This window comes from Scylla paramamosain, chromosome 6 (genome assembly GCF_035594125.1).
Source record: "Scylla paramamosain isolate STU-SP2022 chromosome 6, ASM3559412v1, whole genome shotgun sequence".
Classification (NCBI taxonomy): Eukaryota; Metazoa; Arthropoda; class Malacostraca; order Decapoda; family Portunidae; genus Scylla; species Scylla paramamosain.
Genome location: NC_087156.1, coordinates 15,828,695 through 15,853,136, shown reverse-complemented (window position 1 = coordinate 15,853,136; position 24,442 = coordinate 15,828,695). Strand labels below are relative to the sequence as shown.

Below are 24,442 nucleotides of genomic sequence, written 5' to 3'. Positions count from 1 at the left end.
GGAGGAGGAGGAGGACGAGGAGAAAAGAGAAGAAGAAGAACAAGAACAAGAACAAGAAGAACAAGAACAACAAAAAGAAGAAGAAGAAGAAGAAGAAGAAGAAGAAGAAGAAGAAGAAGAAGAAGAAGAAGAAGAAGAAGAAGAAAGAAAGAAAAAGAAAAAATGAAAAAAAGAATCATAAATCCCATAAACACTAGGCCTGACAGAAGAGGAAGACGAAGAGGAGGAGGAGGAGGAGGAGGAGGAGGAGGAGGAGGAGAAACAATCATCGAAGACGTGATGGATCAGACTCCACCCTCGACCGTATCAAAGAGTTCATTGGTGTAATTGTTTACATTATAGGAGGAGGAGGAGGAGGAGGAGGAGGAGAGATGGGTGAGAGTGATGAAGAGAAGGTTACTAAGGGGTTCGCGGTGATGTGTGTAGGTGAGAGAGGCAGGAAAGGTAACGGTAGGGGGGAAGAAGGGTACGGGTGACTTAGGAGTGGGAGAGAAGGATGTAAGGGAGACAAGGGAGGGAGGCAGGGAGGCGGCGAGGTGAGGCGAGGTGAGGGTTGATATGAACGACTATAGGGATGGGATCATGCTGCGTAATGGCGATGCTGGAGGAGATTAGACGCAGCGTAAAGAGGTTGATTAAAACAGTATGATGGCGTGGTTAGCGGGATGGATGGCCGTGCTGCCTCGCCTCGGCCGCCGTGATAAGGGAACGGCTGGTGGCGGAACAGGCGGCGAGGAGGTGGCGATCTGGTGTGTGTGTGTGTGTGTGTGTGTGTGTGTGTGTGTGTGTGTGTGTGTGTGTGTGTGTGTGTGTGTTCAATGACAAATGATTTATCAGAACTACGGTCACAGCATTACGATTCCAAACACGAGCGCTAATTCATGGTTCCACAAACGTAGCCTGGAGCAAAGAAATCTTGGCTGTAAGTATCACAAGACATTCCTGTGAACAAAGCTGAGTGGGACACGACCTGAACTGATATGAATAAGATAACACGGTACACAGCCTGATTTTACAGACACGAATAAATTGGACCGCGCACTTTGAAGAATGAAAAGAAAATGCAAGAAGAAATTAATTTTTTTCATAGAGGCGTGGTCGGTTCACATCTGCGTCCTGCCTCGTCTAAGAGTTTGGGTGGGATTATAAAGTAAAGCTTCATGTTTCAATTTACAGTTTGTATGGATAAATCGCCAAAACCTATTTCAGAATAAGGCTTTAATTTTTCACCCGACAATATTCTTCAGGAAATTATGACAATTTTTTTTTTTTTTTTTTAATGTAAGAGGGTCACTGGCCAAGGGAAACAAAACCGGAGGAAAAAAAATAATAATCCCACTTAGGCGCCAGTCCCAAAAGAGACGTCAAGAGAATCATCGCAAATTGAAGGATAAGTGTCTTAAAACCTCCCTCTTCAGAGAGTTCAAATCCTAGGAAGGAGGAAATTCACAACCAGGCAGGGACTTCCAGAGTTTAATATAGGAAATAAACTTTTATATACTCCTTCTCCTTCAGCCTTTCATCACTATCCCTTGCATTTCCTTATCCCTTTAGATCCCCAAAGTAGGCCTATCTGTAACATATACTCTATGCAACTAAGTCTATCTATTATAACCTACGTGTTCATCTAATAAACTAACGAAGTCTAAACTCGTGATCTAACCTATCAATATCGCCCTTGTATATGTATATTAAGTTAGCTCTCTCTCTCTCTCTCTCTCTCTCTCTCTCTCTCAGTAGGGGCCGGCGGGACTCTCACGGTCAGGGACGGTCCACGAGGCACGGAGGCTGCACCGATAATCTACACTGCCATTGTTCTTTGCTCATCTCCATCATCATTATCTGCGTCATCATTACCTAAGCAGAGTTACTGGGATACGAAGTGGTTCCAATGGTTGCTTCATCATCATAAGCCTCATCATTATCATCACCAACAACGATCTACAGGTTTTCCTCCTCCTCCTTGTACTCCACTCTCTCCACACTCTCTCTTCCTCCTCCTCTTCTTTCTCCTGTTCCTTCTGTGCCTCGTGCTGCCCGGAGAGAACTACCAATTAGCTCAGTAATTGAACCCATTTATCAGACGACACCTTGAAGCCACGGAGTAAATCACCTGATGCCGATGGAAATGGAAACAGATGAAGCTTGGAATGCAAAAAAAAAAAAAAAGATACAACAACGAGTTACGCTAGACCAGAGAGAGAGAGAGAGAGAGAGAGAGAGAGAGAGAATGGCACAAGGGAAGGACTAAAGAAAGATTAAAGAAAGAAGGGAAGAACTATTGGTTGCCACAAGAAGATTTATAGGTAACCGAGACATTTCTCTTACCGGTATTGCTCTTACTGTTGTTCTGAAGCAATGATGTGTTAAATAACTCGTCCATGATGGCTGGAGTGAGGGGGAGATAGACATACGGGAGAGGGGTCCAAGGAAAAAAAGGGTGAAAGTACTGAAACGAGCAAGATTAAGAAAAGGTACGTGAAGAAGGAAGAGGAGGAGGAAGAGAAGGAGGAGGAAAAGGAGAAGAAGAAGGAGGAGGAGGCGGTAGTGGTGGTGGTGGAACAAGAACAAGAACAAAAAGAAAAGAGAGATGAAAAATGGAGAGGAAAAAGTGGAAAAAGAGGAAGATTAAAAGAGAGAAAAAAAACCTTGGAAGAAGATGGACTATACCCAAATCACGAACAACATCAATAGCAACAGCAAGAAAAGGAGGAGGAAGAGGAGGAGGAGGAGGAAAAGGAAGCTGAGAAGGAGGAAGGAGAGAGATAAAAAAAAAAATAACAATAAGCCCTGGAAGTGGCGTAGATCGAGCTACCAGTTTTATCGAAGAGAACAAATGGAGAGACTCAGTGATGGCGCGCGTGAGGGGGACAGGGATGGATGGCCTGGCGGGGTGATGAAGGGACTATGGGGCAGAGGCGGCGGGGGTGACGGTCGAGGGGCTCCGGCGGGCTCTGATAAAAGATACAGTGATGGAGCGCCGCTGAGGAAGGGTGGAGGAGTCGGAGAAGGTGGAGTAGGGGCCTAAAACTATGGAAGACTTACATGGCGCTAGGAAAGGAAGGGAGGGAAGGGATGGAAGGGATGGCTGGCAGTAATGGTAAGCCTCTCAGTATGTATGGTGATGTTTGCATCTTGGTTGATGGCTCTCCACGGCCCGAGGAGAGCTTGACACAGCACTAAGATAAGCGCTTTGACTCCTCCACACACCCACGACGCCTCACTACGATAAACACGTAATAGACATAAATAAATCACCGGGGAGGAACACACACACAGCCATACACGGGATGAAAGTACTGTACCATACGTGTGTTGGTTGGTATTAGTCGTGCTTCTCTTCTTTCTCTTTGTATGTAAGGAGCAGCAATTAGTTAAAGAATTAGGAGAGGTATGTGACGTGTAGCTGATGCATTGGTAAGTTGCTGGAGAGATCGTTGTGTGTGTGTCAAGTAGTGGTAGTGGTAGTAGTAGTAGTAGTAGTAGTAGTAGTAGTAGTAGTAGTACCAGCAACAGCAGAAGTAACAGTTTAAGATTATTGTGACCTATGAGTGTGTGTGTGTGTGTGTGTGTGTGTGTGTGTGTGTGTGTGTGTGTGTGGCAGACGGAAGCTTTAACGCGTGGCCGTGATGGAGAACATGACGCTATGCACGAGGGAACAGATAACATCCTATGAAAAATAATAGACAGCTTTCTCTTGACGCGCCCCTTGCCTTCCTCCTCCCTCCTTCATTCACTCACCATCCCAGACTCCTCCCTCGTTCTTCTCCACCCTCCCTCCCTTCCTCACTTTTCTTTACCTCACTTTTATCTTTTCGCTGTATTGCATCTACCCAGTCATTCCCACTTCCCTCCTCACATTTTCTTTTTCGTCTTTCTTATCTCTTACTCAACTATTATTTCTGTTACGGCAAAATTTCATTATTGAATTTCTATTTTCTTCACCATCAAGCAGTCTAGCAGGGGCCAACATGTCTGTTGCCGCTTGTTTTCCGTTTTATTTCTTTGTATATTCATCTCTCTCATCCTTCTCATCCTCGTCCTCCTCGTGGTATATGTTATTATAACTGTCGGTTTTTTTTTTCTTTTACATTTATTCATTTATTCATTCATTTTTCTCTCTCCTGCCTCCCCCTCTCCGTCCTGCTCCTCTTCCTCACTCAGCAATTATGGCCATGAAGGTAATGCATTTTAACACAATTCCACTTACTTCTAAATTGGCGATGCAAAATTTACGTGGGTGATATTTCCGTAGACTACAACTACCGATGATTTTGCAATTACACAGAGAAAGCCAGAAAGTGGGTCTGCAGATAAGTAGGGAGAAAACCAAATCTGAAGTTCAACAATTACATAGTACTAGACTCAGGGAATTGAAGCAGAGGATCAAGTGGAATAGATATTGTCCATTTCCGTCTATTTATCTATCTAGGCCAGGAATTTAGTACAAGTTTATATCATTAGATAATCAGAGGAGAAATAGAATGGGATGCTGTGCTTCTGGTAAACAAGGAAATATTATTAAGAGAGATCCCCCCCCCACCATTAAAGATTAAAGTTTATTGTAATTAGTGCTTGGTACTTGAGCGTATGGCCAAGAGCACATGACCCTGGTTGTGACCTCAGCTATCCTATTTCTAGCCACCAAAACCTCCCATCTCTGCTGAAAGTCGTGTACTGCAGACCTAGTAGTTGGAAAGAGGCTTCTAGAGGGAATAAGACACACCTGAACTGACAGAGGAGTGCTGTACTGCCGTCATAAGCATTGAACGCCTGAACAGAGACGGGAATAGACGAAATACGTACCTAAAACCACCTCCCTGTGGGAACTTCCTCGTATTTCCAAAGACCAAAGCGCCCTAGAACACTTTACAAGGAAGATTTAATGTACATGCTTCTGTGTGAAGAACCTACATGTAGCGTTACCAACAATAAACAAGTCAGATAGTAGATGATATATATTTCATAACAACGCTAGTGGTTTTCTAATACGAAAGCCTGATTTAGTACTGCAGTCATAATGTGAAAATGACAGCGAAGATGCATAAGTGTTGGTCGCATGCGTGAGGGATGAGGATGCCACAGGGCGCTACACCGAGGCACATGAGGATGCTGAGTACGTGAGAGGCAATAATGGTACAAAGCAACGCGTGGTAAAGCGAAGAAGCTAAAACTAGGAGTGTGTTTGCGTTGGAGTAAGTGTGTGTGGGTGCGCTGGCGTGTGGGTGTGAGTGGGTGCCGCGTCCTGGGTGCCGTGGGGGCCCAATAAATCTTCAATGAACCCTCCCGCTGGACATCTGCATCAAGGCTTATTAGAGCGAGTCCAATTGGCGCTATAATGACCATCGAGTTATGCGACAAACTAATTGCATCTCTCTCCTTGTGAAGGCGAGAGAGCGAGGCATGAAGGCTGAGAGGGAAGAGGGAGAGAGAAGAGAGAGGAGAGAGGTACGCATGGTGTGGCTCAATTATTATACATAGTAGAGTCACCTCGCACTGCCTCGTGTGTCAAGTACTCCAGCAAAGCCTATATCGGCTCTCGTAACTAGGGATTAATAGGCTTAACGCTCCGTGCCTCGCCTCCACCCTTTAATAAGGTGCGACGTAAGGTGCTACACATGATCGCCACCACGAAGTTTATGTCTCACGTGCGTGTTGTGATCAGATTGGTTTAATTATCAGGATACCGATGGATAATAGATATACGTTGATAAATAGAAAACAGGTAGATAGATAGAAATATAGATAAATGAATAGATAAACAGACAGACACAGATAGATGTGGAGATTGTGGTACTCAGCATATAGTTACTATTTTTTTTTTTTTTTTAGGTGAACGTAGCCGTCCATCATTGTATTTCACTCTCCCATCCATCATCACCCAAACCTGCCACTCTCTCCACCTATCACCACGTAAGTGTCACTACTTTCCACCTGTCACCACCTACAAGCCCACCACCCCCTCTCCATCGATCACCATCTACGAATCTATCATTCCATCAGCTCACTTCCAAGTATGGCCTTCATCAATGAACACCTTACCGAGCAACTTGGTCTTCCCCTTAAACTTATCTATGAAACACACCCTTTGCTCAAGCCTTCCACCCTCCAGACGCTCACTACAACTCTCAGCGTAAGAATTTTTACCTTAGTACATTCATCTCGTCAACAAGGCTTGAGTGTCGCCGTGAGTGTTAAGGAGTGAGGCCAGCGGGAAGCCAGACGCGGTGCTGAGACTCTCTGCACACTACAGCCTCCATCATCTCCCAGTAATCGAATACAACTCACATTCACAAACTGCTCGTTAGATTCAGGGAAGGTGATCTCTTTTTCCTCCATATGAATGATAGTTTTTTTTTATTTTCGTCATTTTTAACTTTCGATTTCCTTTAATTCACAGAAGCAAATAGGACTTAAAAGAAAACTGGGATCTAAGGAACCGGTTTAAGATAAATCAGTGTTTTGGTTAATTAAAATCATTATATAAATCAACTTCAGCTAACTCGGCAGGAAAGAGTGGCCTGGAACAGACAGAGACAAGTAGCCGAGGTACAGAGAGGCCTGCATTCTGTAGTGGAATCAGAGACTTGTGCCACTGAGACTGATGATGCTGTTGCTGACGATAATTTAATGGTAATAACTTAACTCCAATAACCCTTCCCAAATTACAGGGAATAAAGGCGACAACAGGTAAAAAAAAAAAAAAAGCACAATCACTGTCAAATAGCCTAAACTGAAGCTTGCAACCAGTCCCCAACACTCGCTTCCCGGCACACAACTCCAGAACGACAGTCGCCCCGTTCCTCACACACAAATCAAGGCTGCTAGTCCCTCCAGCGCACAATGAAGCCACTTCCCCGCCCTGACACCACCCAAAGGCTCTCAATCAGTAGCAGGTCCAAATTCTGCTCCGCTGCCTGGCCTCCCACCGTTTACAGCAGCATTAATCAGCAAATTCCGAGTGTGATGCTGGGGTGCACTCACTCACACCTGTCTGTCGGAGCGGGAGTTATCAAGTGTGGCGGCGCCCTAGACAGGCAGGTGGTAGCAACCCAGCTGGCCACGGCCTCAGCGGGGTGCAAAGGACCCAAACTTGCGCCTCTACACACAAATAAATTGAATTAACACATACTGCTTGGCTAAGATATGCAAACATGTTCATGCAAGTACACACACACACACACACACACACACACACACACACATCTGAACAAATAAGGCTATAATGAAGTATGCACGCACACACACACACACACACACACACACACACACACACACACACACACACACAAACACACACACACACACACACACACACACACACACACACATGCACGCACGCACGCACGCACGCACGCACGCACACTTAATGGACTTGTTTACCCAGGTGAGTCAGTAAGCAAGGTGTACAAGAGAAGTAAAAATTACCGCACCCTTGATTTACGAGGACTCACCCGTAGCCTGACTCGGGCGCCGCTGCAGGCGAGCATTTTTTTTTTTTTTCGTCGTTTTTCAGAAGTTACATTACCCAAAACAATCAGTTCCTCAGCCAATTGTTATGATTACCGAATATCCTGTATTAATATTTCATGTTCTGGTGTTTTTCATGTCTTTTAAGTATTCAAGATAAGAAGAAAACTGTTAACTGCAGCTACGTATTACCTAACGCAGTATTTATTTACTCTTTCCTCAGCCTGTGGCAGCACGCTCACTCACCATCCTGAGGCACACGGATGCAACATTCATCTCTGTAAGTAATAAACACGTAAAGTAATGATTCTTTTTAATCCTAATACCATTGTTAGGATTATGCGTGTTAATTTTTTTGCCTCGTGTTTTTATTAACCATTTATATTGCAGTGTGTTAGTGGAGGAGAGAGACCGAGCACTAATGTGTGTATAGCAGCAACACGTCCCGAGGCGGCGCGCGTACTGCATTCTGTTGAGAGCACAGCAGCGACTTCCTTTTAAGAGAAACCTCAGGGTCTCTCAACCCTCAGTATCAGGCGACGACAGCCACACATCGTCCAGCACAGGGACGCAACATCGCGCTTTCTGCTCACCTCCCACGTCCGAATCTCACCCCATCCCCTCCTTCCCTCTCCCCTCCACCTTCACCACCTTCCTCCCTCTCACCCGGCTAGAGGAAAGCGCCCAAGGTGACGTGTGTGACGGTGTCTGGCCCCCTCACCCCCTCCCATATCCCCCAGAGGCAGCAGCGGTCAGGGTCTCTCTTCAGTAGCGGCAGCGGCGGTGACGGGGGAGAGGGTGAGGAGGTCACCCCTCCCCATTCCCCGGGACTTCTCCCCTCCCGTCCCAAACGGCCCCCCCTCCGTGCCTCCACCCTCGGGCCCCCACGCACACTTGACGCGCTGAGCAGCCTCTCACCACCATCACAACCCAATGGTGGGGACGCTGGCGACGAGGACGGTGTCTCGACTAAAAAGTTCAAATGACTGCAAGCTCTCAAGGACACATGTAACTATATCAATAGACTGTTCGGCGGCAAGACTCAGTGGATGGTAGAGAAGAGACTCAACAGGTAAAAAAAAATAAAAAATAAAAAATCTAAGAATTTTTATGTAAAAAAAAAAAAAAAAACATTAAAAGAGCATTTAAGGTGAATTTAGGAAAGAATAGAATATTTAAGTCCAGCGCTGAAGTATCGAATTTTAATGGGAAAAAAAAAAACAGAGGCAAAGAGAAAGTATGAAAAAATCAATTCATTCAATAAAAATACAGGGATGATGACCGCAGATGCATCTTCTAAGTTCAATGGGAAAACAATGATAAACAAAACAGGTATAAACTGCGACAAAAAGAAAAAAATCAGTAAGGTGTAAGGATATAGTAATATACCTCCTAAAATATCAAATCATTCAGTGCTTGTTGGAAGAGAAGCGTAATGTTTAATGGCGGAGAAGCAGGAGGAGGCCGAGTGAGTGGGAGCATCGGGAGAAGCGGAGGGACAGCACTTCCCCACACACATACACACACCCTCCTCCCGCGCCAGCCACACTGCCTCTGGCCTCTTGCTCCCACCAACCATCGCTAACGTGGCGAACTTAAACACGCACGGACGAACACACAGCTCCTCCCCTTCCCCCCTTGACCCCTCCCTCCCGCCGTCCAGTGTACCTGCGCTCGCTCACCTGTAGCGGGAGTCGACAGTCGTGCGGCAGACGCCATACCGTGCACAACGCCTCCCTGCTCCTCGCCCCGCCGGCACCCCGTCACCGAGCTCGGGATCCTCTGACTTACGCAGTGAAGTGAACGCTCTCCGGAGCCCGCCGCCGGGGGAGCCAATTTTCAGTGTCTTATACTCTGATCTCACGAATATTGTTGTGATTTCCATGAAGAGTTTGAATAATGTGCAAACGCAGTGTTTCCTTGACGTGGATTCTAAAGTTATGTTGACAGGAAACAGTGATTAAAGCTGTGCTCTGCAGACGCGCTCTGCTGAGAACAGTGTGTTCTGAAGCGTCCAGTGACCTCTGCATGTTGTTCTCCGCTGGTCAAGTGGTGGTCAGCGCGCAGTGACCCTATCTGACCCTAACTGACCTGTCCAGTGGGAGAGCGGGGTCACTGAGGCTGGATGCGAGCCATGACGGATCTTGACACCCCCGGCGCTGTCGTCTGGCCCAAGTGGTGTTATACCAGTAAGTCAGCTTGGTATCATCCCAGTAAGTCAATTTTTCTTCCTTAACTAACCTAAGTATAGTCTTCCACTAATGCTGAACAGCTGAGCCTCCAACTCGTAGTTGCACAATCATCTTTTATCATCGCGCATTGCACAGTGCCTCACCTCCACAGTCACAAGTTGGACTCACGTGAATATGAGTGTATGTAAAATTACAATGTATCAAGGAAAACTTTCAGTGATTACCCGGCCTCAAAAAATGTTCTCAGTAAACGAAGTGTCCAGTCCTCCCTCTGTTTTGGCCCTCTAAAAAGTAAGGGACTTGAAAAATATAACATCCAACCGCGTGACATGTTCCTTACTTATCACATGCTAAACAGATCGCTTCCCGCCTGTCACTGGATGAGGTCGTGACACTTCCTCTCTTGGCACCCCCAACAAGGAGTACATACATTCCAGTGCCTAAGTTCTTTACGTCTGAAAGAATTGGTCACACGTTACTGAGTATCTAGGAGTTGGCCTAGAAATAAGAAAGCACATATCACTTTTCTACTGACGGACACATGGTAGACTTCAAGAGAGATATATAAATGAATGAGATGAGTAGTCAGTGATGGAAGGCACAAGTAACATAAATTATTGGTGTGTTGAATCTGCGGAACCGACACGTCAACCACTGTCGAGTAAGGGAGGTGCAAGAGACAGTTTCCAGTTTCTGTAGGTGATGGATAGACAACTATCACTCAGTTGGGATGTGATGAGTTTCAGAGAAACTCTAGGTTTATGGTATATGGCAAAGTTTTGTTAACTAGAAAGAAAAAAAAAAACTACCATTCATGTATAAAAAGTTTCCCAGTCGGAGAGACATTTTTGGGAGAGAGACACGAGAGAAACGCAAAGAGAAGTGTGACAGAGCTTACCTAAGACCTACAGACATATGACAGGAACTGAAGGGAAGAAAGTACCGAAAAGTTTCGCAGTGTCGCTTTAAAAGGAGAGCCAATATTATTATTGCGAAGCTAAATAAGTGTAAGGACACCATGAAGAAAAGATTTTATGAGATGCAATTAGCATAAAGTGGTACGTTAATTAAATTGCTAGATGTTTACAAGACCGAAAATAGTACATTGCAAATTGTGACTGATGACAGAAAAACAAGTGTTGAAAATACACAAATGAAACAGTCATAAAGTGTCACACAACTACTCATCACTCTTCTCTTTACATTCATCAAAGGAACATAACCATAGCATCGTGTCAGAACGGTGCCAACAAGACACCGTGCTAGCGAACCTCTGCAGCAGGTCTTGGCATGGAAACGTGACCCGTTCAGAGACGCCTGTGGTCAGGGATGCGAAGAAAGAGGGAGTGCAAGGGCGGCGGGATGTCCACTAAGTCGGGTTTCATTAGATGTTATATCAAAGGTTTTGCCTCGTATGTCCCTTACCAGCGTCTATGTGGCAGAGTTAGTGCGCCCCCTATAAATGGCTCGGATCTAAGTTAGCAGTTTTGAGAGTGTGATATGTGCGGATATGAAAAAGGGATGAGGACAAGGTAGATTATGGTGGTGGTAGTGATAGTGTAGTGGGAGAGGTGAGGCTGAATAGCGTTTCAGTGATTTATCAATTCTCCACCAGAGCAGGTACACACATACACACCAGGGAAGACTGCCTCGTCCCACCACTCGTGTATAAAGTGTCATCTGAGGGAGAGAGGTTGATTTCCGCATCCCTTGCAGGTGATAAGTAGGACCAGTGCGTGTGTGGGTGTGTCGGGATGTCATGATATTAAATCTCACCTGAGTTCACTCCACGGGTAATCTCCGTACTGACATAGGTTGAAGCAGTGCAACCCTTTACTATTTTTTTTTTCACGAGAGATTTTGTATTAAAGATTACTGTTTGCATCAGTGTAGGGTGTGACATGCTCAACAATGTCACTGCTACGCTCTGGCGTTTCATACCCCTTACGTGACAAGGAATGGATTGTGTCACGAGAAACTTCCCTCCTCTTCCTTGTTTTCCTACTCCTCCTCATTCTTCCGTCGAAGGCAGCCTATCTCCATCATGGAAGGCCGCAGGAGGAGCCTAAGTTTACTCGTCAATTTATGAGAATCCCTCCCACTTGACTTTCCGAAGGGTATCTCTCTCTCTCTCTCTCTCTCTCTCTCTCTCTCTCTCTCTCTCTCTCTCTCTCTCTCTCTCTCTCTCTCTCTCTCTCTCTCTCTCTCTCTCTTTCTCTCTCTCTCTCTCTCTCTCTCTCTCTCTCTCTCTCTCTCTCTCTCTCTCTCTATCTATCTATCTATCTATCTATCTATTTATCTCTCTCTCTCTCTCTCTCTCTCTTTCTCTGACCAATCACCCGAATCAGCCGAGTACTGTCATGCAGTCGTCAGTGAATGGTAGTCGTGCCCTACCAATGCTAATACAGGGAAATTACTGCTGCCCACACGGAGGCCCCCAATGAATACCAAAATGTAAATGCTGTCAATCAAATCACGTTATCTCGCTTGTTTCTGAGCCAAACTACAGGGAGGGAAAAAGGAGTGGAAAAAATAAGAGACGAATCACCAACCGGAGCGAATACCAAGTACCTACACATTTAGCGAGGCGAGGCGAGAAGGGCTGGCCACTCAGTCTGCCGTGATGGTTGGCGAGGAGGGAAACTCAAGCCCCAAAACTATCTGCCCTGACCCCTGAAGAACCCTGATGCTAGATTAGGTATATTTGGCGAGCGGCAGCGGCAACAGCAGCGTGGGTATGGACGTGGGCGTGAGGGCGCAGTGTGGGCGAGTCAGAACACAGAGCGAACACAGGAGGCGACCACACGTCTCTTCTGGTGATCTCTGAACGTGGTTTTCAGGGATATTTTTTCTTCCATCTGTTCGACATTTAATTAGTTTTCTTTGAGCTTGCTGAGTAAAAATTATATATGCGTAAGTTGTTCGTGTGAATGTGTGTATGTGCAAATACACACACACACACACACATATTAATAATTATGGCGTTTCAGAATTTCCAGTTTTGTTACTAATTACATGAAACTAACATAAAAAGTCATGAGATGAAACGACTTAAGGTATCATACATATTCACATAGACATCTGTAAATCAGTTCTTCCTCGTTAATCTTTCACATTCGTCACATGTCATTCCACAGGGCTCCATAACTTGTCTTCCTGAGTCCTCTGTCGTCCATTTATCAAAGTAATTTTAATCTCAAAAAAAAAAAAAAAAACTGACAGAAAATAATATGCCCACTGATGCTATTCAGGCAATGTCCACTATGCTACTGATAGGTACTCACTCAGGCATTGAAGTCACCACTGCCCGCGATGTGTTCTTGCTCCCCAAGTGCCGTGCCAGGTGTCACCGTCTGAAAAAAAAAAAAGTATATATTTCGTTCTTCGTTTCTCTTGCAGCTGTTGAATTTCAGCTTATCTCTCGTGTCTCCTGTTGGGTCAGACCAATTTCTAAGAGTATTTTGGAGGGATATCAATAGAAATAACATTTTCACAAGCTTTCAGGATACATGAACGATTACTAAAGAGCTTTTCACGTTTTCATTATGGAATAATTACTCTCTCTCTCTCTCTCTCTCTCTCTCTCTCTCTCTCTCTCTCTCTCTCTCTCTCTCTCTCTCTCTCTCTCTCTCTCTCTCTCTTTGTGTATGTATGAAAATTTATTTCGCAGTAAAATTCGCCAACTGCTTCATATTACCTGACAGTTTACACTCATCTGCCCTAATGGGGATAGAAAGACACATTAGCATGTCTTTAATGGGTCAGGATGAAATATAAACACTCGCCGCATAACACTCTACGGTATCGAAGCTACATACTTGACGCGCCACCTAGGGATGCTTGGCTCCGTCAGCTACTGCTTGCCCTCAGCACGCCCTACCCTACCCACCTCCTGCCCGGCATGTCTCGCTGCCCCCAAACGACCTTTGTTGACTCCATGGCCCTCCTTTACCTACTAAACTGAGCCATCACAATTATCTATTGGGTCTTCAGAACGACGGACTCTCCCTCCCCGGGGCCGAGGCCAGATGGCGCACCCAGCACTCGTCACGCTGGTCGAGGGTGCCTGCAACCACCTCACTCCGGAGCAGAATTACATCTCACTACACGTACACAATATGTCGTTCATGAATAAGTAGAAAATGCGAACATCTCTAAATAAGGAGGCATAATATAATATAATATGATATAACATATATATATATATATATATATATATATATATATATATATATATATATATATATATATATATATATATATATATATATATATATATATATATATATATATATATATATATATATATATATATTGTCGAGTGCCGGAATGCCACAACAACTGCAGAAGCGGTGCAAATGAGGCAAGACCCGTGATGGAGGTGAGGTCGCTTCAGATGTAAATGTAGTAACTGTGAACACGCACGTTTGAGCCGCCGGGGCCCAGACGCTGCCCCGCCCCGGAATGCTTCCTTTCCATCTCTGCCGCGGGTCGGGTCGCGCTGCGCGGGGACCACCGAGGTGGACAGAGAGGTGATCATCGTGATGGCCTTCTAATATGTTGTGTTGCATTATCAACGTTTTGCTGCAGATGTGGATGGTCCCTTTAACACAGCTGATTCTGACGACTGGCGGTGGCGCGCGTTCCAGCTACTTTACCTAGGCCATCAGGACTCCTTAACAAGCGGTGGGCGAGCAAGGCAAGCCTCATCTCCCAGGGAACGATATAACGATATGAAAAGGGAAAAAAAGTACCTGTGTAAATCGGTTTCTCCACACATCTATTATTCAGGTGGTGAGAAGGCTGCTGAATTAATCTGAATTGATCGGTTGAGTCGGTTGGGGATGAGGAGCAAGGGGAGGAGCTAAATAAGGAGTGCCTCCCGAGGCTGCGGCCGCAGCGGCAGCAGCGGCTGGGAGCGAAGCACGGAGGCCTAGGGCGCCACTACTCCTCAACATAACCAACTGATTTATAACTTGTTTTTCCAACCTAAATGACAGACAGGAAAGTCTTAACATGCAATGACTCAATGCCCTGATCAGCCTCCAGGCCTCCAATGACACGCCGGCCATGTGCCCAGCAAATGTGGACCTGGAGTGAGGCTGCTTGCGGGTGTCTGAGCACCTGGTCATTCTTTGCGACATTATCTCTTCACTTGGCCCCTAATGAAAGCGTGGGTGTGTGTGTTGCCGAGTACCGGGGGTACAATGAATGCTGTGTCATTTCAGAGGAACAACAAACAGCATTTTACACTTATTTACAACTGTAGTTATCGACTTAAACTGAATGAATAAAAAAATAGAAATCTTTAGAAAGAAGAGTCCAATTCAGAGACAAGGAAGGAGCTGAACATGACAGTGCACCAAATGTTTTGTGCCCGCCTTCCTCCCTTGCACGGGATGCACCCTCACGCCCCGTGCACGCCGGGGTCTACTGGGTGCAAAAGTAATGGGTTTTACCTCCCAAACACTAACTTGGTCGTCTATTATCAAGTGTGAAGTTAAGGTCCCTTGCACTCCAGCTCCTGCCATATATATTTCGATCAAGGGTCCTGTCAGGGCTTCCGTTCTCGCGATATGGTGTAAAAACGCTCCAGTGAGAGCCGGGGTGCAGGTGACAACGATTCTTATGCTAATGGCGAGCGGCGTTTACGATTCATCTTATTGCCTCAGAGTTAACGCGAGGGGAACGTGAACTTTGATCCGGTTACATAATATTTTCCCGAGCGTGTGAGAATCTTTGACTCCCTCCTCCCACCTCCACCACGGTAATGATAAGTCTCCACCCAGCGTCCTGGTATGAACCTATAAACCCTGAATCAATTTAGTGTGTGACGGATGCCCGACGGCTCCTCCCTTGCGGCGTGATGTGTGAATGGGAGGCTTTAGGCTTTGGGGCGGGTGGCAAGAGGCCCTCATTATGTAAACTTTTTAAATTTACTTAGTAGCTGTCCGCGAGGTGCACATGCAAAAAAAATTATCATTCCTTATAGAAGAGATTTAATTTATCACTTATATCAACCTGTAAAGCTTCTATGAATGGAGTAAGTCTGTGTGCCCCTACCCCATGACACCTTTCCATGCCCCTTCTTCCTCCCTTCCTTACAACTCTCGCTGCTCACTGAGAGTGGACTCTTACACTCTTAACGCCTCAATTTGGCTTACTGTCGGAGATTCCCGTCTTAATAGGGAGCCTCCACAACGGATTGAGTTCCCCTTTATCCCTTGCCCTCCCCAGCCCTCATTGCCCCGCCCCCCCCCCCCCACGGCTGGACACTTCAAAGGAATACCAGTGCCACGGACCCATGGGAACTGCTGATTAATATCCTGTGCTGTAGTGGTGCAAGTGTGTTGGTTGGAGTGTTGTTGTTGTTCTTGTTGATGTTTTTTTTTGTCTTTTGTTGTTGTTGTTGTTGTTGGTGGTGGTGGTGGTAGAAGAGCTAGTTGATATAATTTTACCATGAATATTGTTCCTTTCATTCCTGTATTATCTTATTTTCATCATCACTTTTATCATACTTTATAATATTGTTTTCACCATGAACAACAACATCACCACAACCACCACCACCGCTGCTACTACTACCACTGCCAACGACTATGGGAATCGTAAAGAGAAAATCACCTCTTTCACATCAGCACAACACCACATGCCTAAGTTAAATGCCGACCAATCTGATGCATCCTGGGCTGACCAACGGCTGGGCGACATAAACCGCGAGACCACTTTATTGTAGCATGATTGGACGCCCTCTCTCTCTCTCTCTCTCTCTCTCTCTCTCTCTCTCTCTCTCTCTCTCTCTCTCTCTCTCTCTCTCTCTCTTCCCATCATCCTGCTTCACTCGGAGTCTTAGTGCGGAGCCTCTTTATCACCTTGACGCGCCCTGAGAGCCTTAGCTGAGAACTCCCTTGTAGATTGGTCTTATTCTATTCGGCTTTATAGAGGATAAAAGGGTATTGAGTATCAAGCAGAGTAGTCCTGAGCTCAGTCCCACTTGCCATGCGTGTGTGTACAGGTGTTGCATAGAAAGGTACTGCATTTGTGCTCTTTACGCATATTATTGTCACTGTTATTGCTGTTAGTTGTAGATATGAGGAGGAGGAGGTGGGTATTGGTTATAGTGACGAGATTATGTAAGTGAGTGTAGTTGTAGTGGTGGTGGTGGTGGTAGTAGTAGTAGTAGTAGTAGTAGTAGTAGTAGTAGCAACAGCAGCACTAGCAGTTTCATTAATGATAATAATAATAATAATAATAATAATAATAATAATAATAATAATAATAATAATAATAATAATAATAATAACAACAACAGTCAATCCTCTCCAACACTAAATAGCAGCAACGGCCGTCTCAACACCTGCCTGCGCTGCATAATAACACATGCAAGACACAGATAGTCCAGAAGGGCGAATATTTACAATCGAAGAGTCACCCTTCAGCCTTTTTTTCCCCCCTCTGAGAACAGGATGCGAAGATTCTGCTCAAAATTTAACCCGCCCCAAGCCATCTATGTCCTGCAGTCTATAACCTTGCAACCCTACTTTTTCTGCCCTCTTTTTTTTTTTTTTTTTCATGGACAAGTATTCATCAGTTATAGTTTTCTTATGTATAGCAGTCTTAATCTCCCGATCTACTGGGGCGCAGTTCTAACTAATAATGAAGCGTTCTATCTGTAATACGTTGAAGTCAAGGATGAAAGGTTATGCTCGTTTCCCAGACTTTTTTTCAGACCATGAGGCTTAGAAAAACAGAGCTACTGATAAGTAATAATAGTACAATGAAAGTATCTAATGATTAAGAAGCAAAATTTTCCTCCAGTTCTTCCAAGGGCAAAGGTTTGAGTCAAAGTGATGCATGCAGGAGCTTCACTGGGAACCAAATTTACACCTTTACCACAGTCTATAAATAGGTAAGCTGATATCTATAATAAGCGAGAGCAAGGCAGGCACAAACTATTATAAAACTCACCTGATCTGTATCGCCTAGTACACACCTGACTCAGCACAGTTTTGCCTTAATAACCACGTTCTCAAGGGCCAGTTTTGTGTTCCTGCTCTGTTAAGTGATAATGCGCCTAACTCAGAGGTTTATTTGCTCGCCTAACATTAGTACCTACATATATGACGCTCTCTGGGTCTCCTTGCTTGAGGTTCGGCGCCAGCACTACGTAGATGGTAAGACAATTATGACTAGAACAAGTGGCGAATAAAAATCACTGGAAGAAAGCATCACTCCAGAAGAAGTTAGATAGTTTCAAACAATTGCTCTAGATTTGATGGGATTCTGAGTCTAGTTTCAACATTACTTTCAGAAACATTATTTCGAATCCTCATGACCTATAAATCCTGAAGGTAATAAGCCCTATTTACCTGAAAGCTTGCCTTAAAAGGAAGCATATTAGCAGGACGAAAATTAAGATACTTAATAAGTCAATAAAAATTAATAAAAAAGAGAAGCTTGTTAGAAGATGATAGTTTTATCGAGGAGCAAAGGGATTCCTGCAACTTTTTCTCCTTTTAATGAGTCACGCATGATATAACTCAAGATAATTTTTAGAAAATCTTGACGCCTCGAGTCGACGTCTGAACAAATCAATGTCGCCTTTGTGCAAAATAAAATAAAAGCTATACCTCACCAACACACACACACATTCTGACACATCTATCTATCACATGAAGACCTGCACACACTCTTGTTTCGCACCAAGAGGAGAAAGAAGCACTTTTAAGCGTGATCCACTGCACGTCCAATCTTTCCTTCCCTTCTCCCATCCTTCTAGCCCTCCTCTCCCTCTTCCCCCATCCTTTCCTCCTCCTCCTCCTCTTCCTCCCCCTCCTCCTCTTTCAACGCCACGGAAACAATGGTTCCCGCCCGGCATTACACGCCCGTCCGCGGCGCCCTGGCGTGGCGTGACCTGTTAAGGATCGGTGAAGGTATCATCAAATTTTAGAGGCCGCGGGTCCCGCCCTCCGTGAACCGTGTTGATAATTTTAGGGAAGAGCCATTTGAAGGCGTTATCTGTCGTGGGAATTGAGGCCACTAGTGCGGGGAAGGCCACGAAGGGAAGTGATGGGACGTAACAGCCTCACGCGTTAATAAAGGACTGTATGAAAGGAAAAATTGAGTAATTGTACGATGCTCCATTTAAAAATTACAGGGTTTTGGAGTACACGTTTCACACTTAAACTCACCCATAAACTATATTTTTTCTTATATAAATCATGTAACTAAAGTAAGTAATAATCACTAAAGGTTGTTGGGGAAGCAAAGAAACTAAAAAAATAGCACGTTTCTTCCGTTTTGACGAAAATGACACAAGCTCTCTCCTTGTTGGTAGCCCAGGAGTGGACGAAGGGGCGCTCCTCATCACTCCTCGGCACAGGCTACAGAAAACCTGTGAAAAAACACCATTTATTTTCCCCTTCACCGATAATATCATAGGGGCTGGAGGGAGTGACAGGCGCGTCGGTGGTGTGAAGGAGGAGGCGGAGAAGGAAATGGGGGCGCGCGGTGGGCAGAATGGAGTGGAATGGCTTGAGGTGGGGTGGAGGGTTAGGGTGGCCTCGCCCTCTCCACATTCCAAAACAAAAGGCGATCGCGTGCCTGGTGCGAGGAGAATCTAATCCTCTCTTGTTCGCTTAACCTCCATATCTAATCTTCAGGAAAGGGAAAATACGTTGGGTTTATTAGATTGTGGGTCGACTGGGATGGTGGTTTTCCCTCCCGGAGACTTGAAGGCGTGGTGAGCTGGTCAGTGTGAACAGGTGGGAGGGAAGTCACTTGTGCCCTTCGATATATTAATGTAGTACTACGTAATAAAGAAAATGATGGAAGAATTTAAGATGCATAGTTGAAGAAGTTTGGTGAGGAAGATCGATAAGACAGACAAACAGACAGAAAGAAACATACACCTAAATAAAAAAACAATGATAGTAGATCTTGAGAGTAGAAAGGATTCGTGTGTGTGCGTGTGTGTGTGTGTGTGTGGTTATCAAGAAATAAGAATTATCTGAATGGCATAATTACGAGAATACAGGACGATAAAATAACTAAGGTAACAGAATTGGTGATGTTGGTGGTGCTTAGGGGATGTGAGGAAGGAAGAGGAGGAGGCACCTTCACATCCCTTTGGTCCTGCGGTGTTAAGAAAAAAGGGACTGTAATTATTTTATTGACAAAAAGCCGCCTAAACAACCAATAAAGGGAGGGAAAGAGAGAAAATAGCGTGGGGGAGAGAGAATTTACAAAGGGTGAAGAATGGGAGGTGGTGGCTGTGCGGGCGGTGGTAGCTGGGGTAGGTGGGTGGGCAGATAAGGATGATGGGACAGGGTGGGGCAAAGACAAGGGTGGTGTTGGATGGGTGGGACACGAAGGTAGTGGTGGTGAGGCGGAGTGAAAGATGATGGTGGTGATAACAGAGACCGGTGGGTGATAAAGAGGATATGAGGAAAGAGCATAGAAGTTATGTGAGACGGCGAAGATAAACAACAACGAATGCCCAGTGAAATGAAAGATATTTTTCGCTTCTCCATAGAATTGTCGTAGATGCGTCACGCGAGGACAAAGACAGACGATGAAAAAAACGTGCTGGTATTCTCCCTTCACCAGTCTCTTATTAACTAGAGTCCAAAAGTATTGTTGAGTGTCCGTCGATATTTCCTCATACATAAAAGAGTTCACTCATTGCTATGGAGAAAATTACATGTAGCCACTAATCTCTCAGCACTTGTAAAGCAGTGGTGGTGGGATTCCGTATCCGCGGCAGATGCATGGAGGGGGCTGAGAGCGAGGACGCGTGTGCCGCCCCTCCGCCACACGTCGCTGGTGAGGCCTGGGTGACCCTTCGCCTCTTGTGGTGGCCGCGGGCACAACTACGGCAGGGGAGAGCGAGAGGATGAGGCCTGGCGGATGGGAGGAGGGGAGGGTTGACCGACGTGCCCCTTTGCCCACCCGGCGGTACCTGGAAGGTATGCCCGAGGCGGCCGCTGTGGCATCCATAGCGGGACTCATGTCGCAAGAACTGAGCCAAGGGTCACCAGTTCCTACATTCCCTACATCCTGAATGACCTAATTGTGATATGGAGACACCGTGTATGACAAATTATCGTTCAAAAACACCATCTTAGTAACTTCCTGACATACCATATGGTCACTAAATAATTACATAGTAGTGTGCTGTGCTTCGTAAAGCCACACACAACTATATCAGCAGCTGAGCCATTAACTGCTCAAACTATATGCCGCGCGGGATCATTATCCAGCGACAAGGGGCGCGTGCTGAACAAAATAGCTAAGCCGTGGGACACATAATTACTGGATGCCCAAGACCGTCGCTGACAGCAAAGGCTTGGAGGTGGCAGCGGCGGCGGCCCTCACATTCCTGGAGACTATAAGCGCTTCCCGCCAACAGGGATACTTCCAGCATTTACCTTGAGGTAGGTTACCATCGGTATGACATCTGCTTCCTGTTCAGTACACTTATTGTGGTGTGATGTACTGGTCCAGACGTCGACTATAATCACTGTTAGTGGTGCAGTCTGCTTCATAAGGCCTTTCAGTGGTCCACTTCTCAGGGTCTTGCTTTGGTCAGTTTTCCACCGCGTATTGCAAAGGAAACTCGAATTAGCAGACTGAACCTGGGAAACATTTCATCGCATCGGCAGTGTCTAAGCATCAGGCTGCCCCGCTGCTCCACTCGCCTCGACGTGCATGGACGGTATCGGAGCCTTATCGCGGCGGCTGCGCGCTGCATCACTAACCACCAACAAGGTCTGCCTTCACTTCTAACGGCCGTGTAAGACTTTCTTGGGAAGGGTTAAGGAACTGCAAAACAATGGATATTTCTACCAGAGGAGGTTGGGACAGAATTTGAAAAGTGAGGAACTTTTTGTTTGCGTTTGTACTCGTGTGTGTGTGTGTATGTGTGTGTGTGTGTGTGTGTGTGTGTGTGTGTGTTTCTTGCCGTCTTTTGTAGCTCAGGATAGCCTCTTTCAGTTTGAAATTAAGACTGGAGAAAGGTGATGGCATATCTGGTATAAAATTTTTCTCGTAAATTCTTCAGTAGCGTGAAATCGTGCCCTCTCAAGATGATCTAAGGAATCGCACCTTTTATCTCCTGCAGCACAACACAAGACACAAGACTAGTGCAGCAAGTTTGTCACTCACCTTATGACTAAAAATTACTAGAGCTTTATGTTGCAATTCCTCCCTCACAACTGAAGGGAGACTCCCGCTCCCCTTCCCTCTCCTATCATAGACAGTAGTGACCTGGCCTACCCTGGCCCTCGGGGGCCGCCCACAGCAGCCACTCCCACGTGCATTCCGATACGGCCCGATAACACCCATAACTCTGACACTGTAATTAGGTGCCGAGAGTTCAAGGCTAAGCTGACCAAGTGGGAAGTAGTTACGCACAACTGGATGACAAAGGATTGGACAGCTATTCGTACTATTATTACTACTGTCATCATTTACCATCATTATCATCATCAGGGTCGCTTTTATCCATTGCTGGTGTTTGAACTCTGATAGCGAAGTGCATGGATGAGTTGTGGATGCCGTGCGGTGCGGCGCGGCGTAGCGCTGGTCTCGCCGCTTCCCCGCCACGGCTCGCAGTGAGGCCTCGCCAACCCATCCTCTGCGGTCCCCGTCGCCGCCGCCCGCCTGCCTGATGTACGAGAATCCTCGCCGCCCTCACCCAGCGCCTCTTGATGTGTATTAGAGATTTGTTTCGAGCTCTAGCAAGCCAGTTTTCCCCTCTTTCATCGCTGATTATCACTATAACACTCCTTTCCAAACCTTAACAAAAATACAATGATCTTTGGCACACACATGCAATAACAAACAAGCAACCAATAAGAAGGAAGAAGTTTTCCCTAAGGAGCGGCTCTCCATCCTGATTGGCTTACCATTCTTGACGTCAAGAAGTTACCAACTTTGCGTTTTATATTACTATTTGCTGTCCGCGAATCCTACCCTCTATTCACGCACCAATATTCACTACTGTATTCCACGTGCTGCTCTGCCTACTCCTTACTCAAAAATTGACATCGAATTCCCTCATAGTGCGTGACGCGTGGAGCCTCGGGTGACAGGGGCGGGCAGCCGCGGCACAAAAAGTGGTCGGGGCAGTGGCGGGTCAGCGGGCGAGGATAGGGTCAAGGGTACATGGGCCTCTGGGGACCTTGGGGGGAGGAGGGAGTCGGGATTTGGGGCGGAGACCCCTGAGGTTCGTTGAGGATAAGAATTAAGACTATGTGTTGCCACCCATGCTGCGTTTTGTACACTCAGATCACAGGTCGGGAGTGGTCTCTGCTTAGTCTGCGTTGTGCATCGCTACCGAACAATTTTAGTCCCTCCCCCAGTCTCCACCTTCCCCTGCAGGGCGCGCACGCCACTCTAACCCTCAACCGACCGACTAAATTGCACCTTCAAACCCCTGGTCGGGCTGACTGGTCCTTACTTGCACGAGATCCCCACCAGGAGCCCGGGGCAAGCTGCACCCCACACCCAGCTAATGTGTGTCCCTGGGGCGAGGACATGTCAGAGCATGGCAGAGGTCATGCCACCCCCCGCGGCACTGGCCGGGCTCACAGCGCCGTCCCACACTCTTTGTCTTCACAGCCGCTATTGTGGCTATTAGGGCGAACAGGCTGGGCCCAGGCCGCGGGGAGGACGGGCAGCGGGACGTGCTCGGCACGTGCTGCGTCAGTCATACCCGCGTGGCCGGTGCTCCCACTTCCCTCTGGTGCCTGTGGTGCTCGCCACAATGCCAAACGAGGGCATGGTGTGGGATACTCATATTTTAATGTACTATGTTTTATACAGTATTTCAATACACGACTATATAAACCCTTAGTCACCAATTGTGTTTGCGCCCCAGTCTCCATAAGCTAATTTGAACTTCTTCTTGTTTCAGATAACCAGGGGGAGGGCGAGGCAGCACAAGACCCGGCGCTCAACAACAACACCCCTTTCACCAAAGACAAAGAGCAGGCTGCGGTCGCTGCCGCTACTGCCGCGGCTGCCGCAGCCTACGGCACCAAGGGCCGCAAGAAAGTGCGGCGCGAGGTGCTCAACGGTACGCGCGTCGAGGAGAGGATGCCCTCAGACTCTACCAACGACGTCAAGTCTGAGAGATTATCACCCGACCCCGGCAGCGACGCCCCAGCCACCACCCACGCCACCCCGAGCCCCTCTGTGTCTCCCAAGTCCCCCGCCTCGCACCGCACCCGCACGCCCTCCTTCCCGGGCACGCCACCCAATCCCGCCTTCACGCCGCCCGCTGCCATCACCTCCGCCTACGACCGCTTTAGTCCATTGTCTTTGGGCGGTGTGGGCGGCCTTCCGGGCGGCCCCGGAGCCATAAAGCAAATGGAATCCCTCACCAACAGAAACTGCTCTGATCTCATGAGATCTCTGGCGGCCAAGTACAACAACAGTAATCCCAACGAGTAAGTACACACATTTTCGTATTACACATTGTCATTATTGCCTAACCTGGGTTTATGGAATGTGTATGTCCGTGTCTTCCATTAGAACGTAAAGAGGCTTCTTAATTTTTCATCATCCTCCTTGCATTGATACACTAGAGCTAAACTTGGCAACAAGTCGTCTGCTGATAGCCACAATACCATCAGCTACTCAGGTCAACCTCATCCCACGATTGGCCAAAGATAAAATATGTATAAAATCTCACCGAATAACCGTATCGAACAAAAATTTAACGACGCTCCACAGCTAATAAACGTGTAAATTACTTACATAATCGCTAAGAAACC

The 24,442-nt window shown here is 46.4% G+C and overlaps 1 protein-coding gene across 2 annotated transcripts in view; it reads left to right on the top strand.

The window, feature by feature from the left end:
* The first annotated feature begins 8,849 nt into the window (after window positions 1-8,849).
* Window positions 8,850-24,442, top strand: part of LOC135101343 (nascent polypeptide-associated complex subunit alpha, muscle-specific form-like) — a 52,520-nt gene continuing 36,927 nt past the window's right edge. The window contains exons 1-2 of one of the 2 annotated variants that reach the window (XM_064005197.1): window positions 8,850-9,683; window positions 23,581-24,115. In XM_064005197.1, coding sequence (XP_063861267.1) covers window positions 9,596-9,683; window positions 23,581-24,115 — 623 coding nt within the window. In that variant the 5' untranslated portion in view covers window positions 8,850-9,595. The remainder of the gene's footprint in view (window positions 9,684-23,580; window positions 24,116-24,442) is intronic. The other variant, XM_064005198.1, reaches the window with a different exon arrangement.